Here is a 6000-nt window from a genome sequence, read left to right as displayed (position 1 = left end):
AACCCTGTATTTACCATGGCAAACCCACCCAGCCTGCATATCCCTGGACACTATGGGCAATTTAGCATGACCAAGCCACCTAACCTGATCATGTGGGAGGAAACAGAACACCTAGTTTGGAGTACTATATACAATTCTGGTCACTCTACTACAGGAAGGATGTTATTAAACTGGAAAAGGTGCAAAAAAGATTTGCAAAGATATTACTGAGATTTGAAGGTTTGAGTTATGAGGTGACACTGGATAGGTTGGGACCTTTCTCCCCTGGAGTGTAGGAGGCTGAGGGGTGATCTTATAGAGGGTTATAAAATCATGAGGGGCATAGATAAGGTGAATAGCCAAGGTCTTTTCCCCAGGGGCTTTTTCTACCAGAGGTGGTGTGCATATCGAAAGAGCTGGCAGAGAAAGTGTTAGAGATAGGTACAATTACAACATTCAAAAAACATTTGGAGAGGATAGGAAGGTATAGAGGGTTGTGGGCCAAATGCAGTGAATGGGAATTGTTTGTTCAGGTAACGTAGTCAGCATGGACAAATTGTGCTGGAGGGCCTGTATACCCCCATGACTCTATTTCTGTTATGTCACTATTTCCCATTCAGTACCTAGTCTCAAGAGGACCGACTCATTTTAGCTAACAGTGTGGAGCTGGAGGAACACAGCAGGCCAGGCAGCATCAGAGGAGCAGGAAAGTTGACGTTTCAGGTCAGGACCCTACTATCTCTGAGTGACTTATAACCCCACTGCGAAGCCTTTTCTAGGGATGCCTACCTTGAAGAAGTTATCCTCCTCCCTCCGAAATCGGCATTCTCACTATCTCTGACTCATTTTAGATATGCTTTTCCTTTTGAATGTTTGTGGGAACTTCTCATATTTCTAGCGAGCTCTCTCTCATACCCAAGTTGCTCAATTCTTTAATCATTCTGATTTTTAAAATAATGGCCAATCTACTTATCCATTGCTAATCTTTGCAGAATGTATGCTTTTTCTTGACACCACCCCTCCTACTTAAATTTCCAGTTTGAGACAGTTGACTTAATACCATGGAAAATGTTTCTTTTTAAAAAAAACTTTATTGTCTTAGATTGTGCTGAATTCAAATTTCAACCTTGTTATGATCCATGCTGCCTAGATGCTCCATTATTGTCATTAGTTCTGTTTCACTGCGCATTATCAAGTGCAGAATAGTCTATCTTGTTTTTGCCTAGAACATGCTGATCCAAGAAATTGGCCTGAAAACAATGATTCCCCCCCTCCTAGAATATGTACCTAAAAATAATCCATGTTTACTGCTGTACCTTTTTTTTGCATTCTTCCCTACAGCGCTTTAATTGAGACCCAAACTACACTTATAAATGACTTACCTTAGATATATTAACTAGGAAACTAGAATGATTTCACATCTTAAGCTTTACAACTAAGATGATCTTTTGTTTTTGTATAAATTAAATACCTCAATTAAGAGAGCTAATCCTTCCTTTGAGCTTTCTGACTTAAATGTTCAGATCTGTCTTGATCACCTTGCAATCACGTTTCTGTAATGGTATCAGGTCATACATATTTAATTCTATTTCAGGTGATGATCCATTTGTTTTATGCTATACCATTGTATGTATTTTACTGTTTATGGAAACATTGGCCTTACCTTCTGCAGCACTCAAATTTATATGCGTTTGTCTCTTCCTGCCATTGTGCTCTGTTGCCTTGTTCTTTCTCATTAATTTTCCACAGTTGCCATCAGCCCTCCTCTTTTTAGATTAATGTTCTACTGCCTTAGTTACATTTCTTGCCAGAGCATTGGTCCCAGGATAGGTTAGGAGACCCGAAATTATTATGACGATGTAACTCCAGAAAAATAAGCATAATAGTTTTTCATTTGAGTCTCATCTAACAACCATTAACCATTCAGGTATCACAAAAGAAAAAAGAAAAATCTATAACAGGGCGATGTGCAATTACTTTTTATTCACAATACTCTATGTAAGCTTTCAAAAAATAAACTGCAGTGCACCTGCAATATGTTTGTGTGTTACTGTATGGAAAGCAAAGCACAGTTGAAATTGTTTTGCAGATCTTCAAACACAAAATAGCCACAAAGCAGGTATATTAATGAACAGAAGTTGTAAACAAAACCTGTTAAAACTATGTCGGAGTCTCTGGCCATGGAGGACCCATCTAGTAGAGCGAAGATCGAAAGCACGTGCAAACAGGAAAGCAGAGTTCCAGGCTGCTCTCAATATATTGGACTCTTATCAAAAACTTGGTATTCTTTCTGATCATGAGGGTGTGTTTACCATTTTGGAAAGAAAAGGACTAACTGGAGACATCTTAACAGAAAGCAATATAATTCAAAATCATGGATTAAGTCCAACAGCAAATGAGTCTTTTAGCAACATGTCAAAAAATCAAAATGACCACTACAAAAACACAGCATCCCCTTTATTGATCCCCAAACCCGAAATGCTACAAAATAGAATGGTAAATGAACACTGAGGCACTGAGGATTCTGGTAAAATCTAACAAAATTGGAATCTATTTTTGCTACATTTATTGTAATTAAAATATTAAGTGCTTAAAGAAAAGCAGCTTTTCATAAATTACTGTACAAGTCTCAGGAATTGAATACAGAACCCCATGCATCGGCATGTATTAAGCTGCAAGTCCTCAGCCAAGCTGCTTAGCATTTCTCATACTTAACTGTGGAGATGCAATTCACTCTGATATCAACCTGCGGTAAAGCACATTTTTGGGAAAGGTGAACCATTTGAATTGGAAAACTGGGAGTTTCCGCAAGCAGAATATTTATATATTTTGAGAGGTCTTCCAAAACTACTTTTCACATCACATAATTGTATTATCTAATTCTTTGAAATCAGAGAACATTTTCATGCATGCAGTTACTACAATTCTCTCATATGCAAATACCTTATGTTCACAGCCATTTAATGCTAAATACACATATTGTATGTAAAGATCCACATCTAGCTTTTGATGCCACATTCTCACCAATATCACAACATTACAACAGGAAATATGATGATTATATAATTGTTTTTAGAGAACTACACACAAGCTTAATTAAGGCATTTACTATTTTTACTGAAAAATGAAATCTTCAAGGTTATAACACATCTTTTATGGAGCAAGATAAAATTCAACAACTTTCCAAAAGTAACTAGAAAATAAGTTACAGAATATTGACATTTCAAAATCAAGCCAAGACACTCTATGAACAAATACACTGCATTTATATATGGTAGAAATATTTTATTCTGTAATTCTACCAGATAGCAATGGCTATTGAAACAGTGCTAGTCACTTAAGACTACAGGATTATGTGACATTAAAGACACTGGAGCGCTGGCTTAGGTTTAAATCCAAAATTCTTTCATCTTATGTCTGTATCTATTACAAAAATAATTTTAAGCTATTTCTTTACCTAGCAGCTCTGCCTTCTCCCAAAGTTACCCCTTTGTTGTGATGGAGTCCTACAAAAATAATTCTAAGATTCAAAATTGCAATGCAAATTAGTTTTATGGAAGAATAGAGGGTCCCTTTAAAATGTGATATTAGTTTTTGATCCCCCCAATTATCTTCTGGACAGTTTCTTGGATTGTACTCATCTTTGATACTATGTCTTTGCTACTTATTTTTGCATCTTGGCTTGGGCGATTCAAATTTTTTTGCCAAGATTCTGTCTGTAAATGAACTTAGGGCCATAATTCAATCATTATGTATATGATCATTTAAAGCACTGAGAAGGGGTGAACAAGGGGTTTAGAAGGAGACTGTGAGAACACATGCTGTTATATACAGCATGCCAGCGCTGCCATATGTATAGTTTCTCAATGCTTTGTCTACATACGAAAAAATGACTGTATTACAAAAATCTTAACACTATTTACTGACATATTGAGTCATTAAAGTACAATGTAATCTTACAGACAACTTAATTTACACTCGCCAACAAGGAAAAGATTATAGGTAAATTTTCCATGCATCTGCACTCCAGTCTCCCTATACCCTAGTTGACAGTGTCAATAAGGCAATGTATGAATGACTCGTTTGATGTTATCACTGTAGATCATTTACACCCATAATTTGTAAATATAATTTTAATATGTAGCATTAAGTGTCTATGATTCTATACAAATTGCTAAAATTAACACTGTAAGCTCTTCACCATAATTGTTCAGTTCAATTTCTCACAACACAGTATTTCTTGCTAAATGTGTAGTTTCCAAAGATTCTGCTTTTTACCGAACATAAAAAGCAAAGTAACTTTAGTTAAGAGTTGCCAGTTTTACACCAAACTGAAGCCTTCATAGTGATCTATGGCTTTAACTAGCTTGGTCCTAAGGGTTTCTTTGTCAGTGTATTTTGGGAGATCCAAAAGATTAAAGCAGGTGTGTGCAACTGGAAGATACTCATCCCCACCTCCAGTTGGCTGAATGATAAATTTTAGGCTCTTCATTCCAATAATTGGGATACGATCACTGCCAGTTAGAAACACTGTAAAATAATTTGAAAAAAAGATAATCACTTTCAGATTCATCGTGCAGAGAAGGAAGTGAGAAACAGATAAAATCATGAACAGCTTAAGTGCCACAGAAAGTCAATTAGTTTAAAGACTTACACAGAAAACGCTTCTTCTTTTCCAAAGGCAGTTCATGGAATACCTCCCAGAATAATTTGATGGTAGGATGCTCTGCCCAGTATTCCCCTCTGTATTCAGTATTCTATACAAAAAACACATATAGCTGCTTATTTGCAAAATCAAGAAGCTTAGGTACAAACTGATTCAATTTAAGTATTAGGTTAGGAACAGAGAAGGAATAGGCCCTCAAACCTACTCCATCATTCTTCTTCATGGTTCATCATCAACCTCAAGCAATTTTTCTGCTTTATTCCCATATCCTTTCATATGATTAGTATCTGTAAGTCTATCAATCTCTCTTTTGAACATACTCAATGATTGCTTCTCCAGTCCTCTGGGCTAGAGAACTCCAGGTATATCAAGCAAACTGAATTCTGTATGGCTGTAAGGTGGGCAGCACAATTATCACATGCAGAGAGATAACAGGATGGAAACCAGTTGCCTGAGGAATTCCACACAGGCAGACAGAACTATATTTACACAGCATCTTACATATCTCAATGTTCCAGTGTTTTACAACCAATGGAAAGACTTTGAAATGCTGTCATTGTTGAAATATAGGAAATGCCAAAGCCCATTTATACATAGCAACATCCCAAAAACAGCACAAAATGAGTTACCAGATCACCTTTATTTTAGGTGCATCATTCTGGAATAAATTTTGGCCAGGGCTCAGGGGTGTATCAGACTGAGGTGCTACTGAGGCATTGTAGGAAGTTGTTCAGAGGTGAGTTAAAAGTTGAATGTTCAACTTGAGCGCTGGATTGTGAAGAGAGGTAGTATAACTCTGATTCATCCCTCCAGAATAGGATGCTAGATCTTAAAATTTTTCAGTTTTGGGAAAAGATTCAGGACGTTTCATCAGGCAGGCCGAAAATGTAATGAGTGGGGAATGCAATTAGAAGCTAGGATGTTGAAACAGTGCTACCGTGATAGAAAGCATTCCATGGTGTCTTCTGTAGAATCCCTACAGTGTGGAAACAGGCCCTTGGCCCAACAAGTCCACACTGACCCTCAGAGCATCCCACCCAGACCTATCCCCCTATAAACCACCTAATTTACACATCCCTGAACACTATGGGCAATTTAGCATGGCCAATCCACCTAACCTGCACATCTTTGGACTGTGGGAGGAAACCGGAGCACCCAGAGGAAACCCACGCAGACACGGGGAGAACATGCAAACTCCACATAGACAGTTGCCTGAGGGTGGAATCGAACCTGGGTCCCTGGTGCTGTGAGGCAGCAGTGCTAACCACTGAGCCACCTTGCCACCCAATTTTATTTTTTTATCTTTACCCCTCCCTGTCCACCACAGAGCTGTCTGGGCCAATGCTAACCACTGT

The 6000-nt window shown here is 37.8% G+C and overlaps 1 protein-coding gene across 1 annotated transcript in view; it reads right to left on the bottom strand.

Moving 5' to 3' along the window:
• Positions 1-1934: 1934 nt before the first annotated feature.
• herc4 (HECT and RLD domain containing E3 ubiquitin protein ligase 4) overlaps positions 1935-6000 on the bottom strand; it is a 91686-nt gene continuing 87620 nt past the window's right edge. Inside the window, exons 22-23 of the mRNA XM_048608711.1 lie at positions 4634-4736; positions 1935-4509 (exon numbers count right to left, since the gene is read on the bottom strand). Of these exons, the coding sequence (XP_048464668.1) occupies positions 4301-4509; positions 4634-4736 (312 nt within the window). The 3' untranslated portion in view covers positions 1935-4300. The remainder of the gene's footprint in view (positions 4510-4633; positions 4737-6000) is intronic.

The sequence above is a fragment of the Rhincodon typus genome, chromosome 20 (assembly GCF_021869965.1).
Source record: "Rhincodon typus isolate 14 chromosome 20, sRhiTyp1.1, whole genome shotgun sequence".
In the NCBI taxonomy this organism is placed as follows: Eukaryota; Metazoa; Chordata; class Chondrichthyes; order Orectolobiformes; family Rhincodontidae; genus Rhincodon; species Rhincodon typus.
The sequence above is the reverse complement of the archived record's forward strand: the minus strand, read 5'-3'. Positions and strand labels throughout refer to the sequence as shown.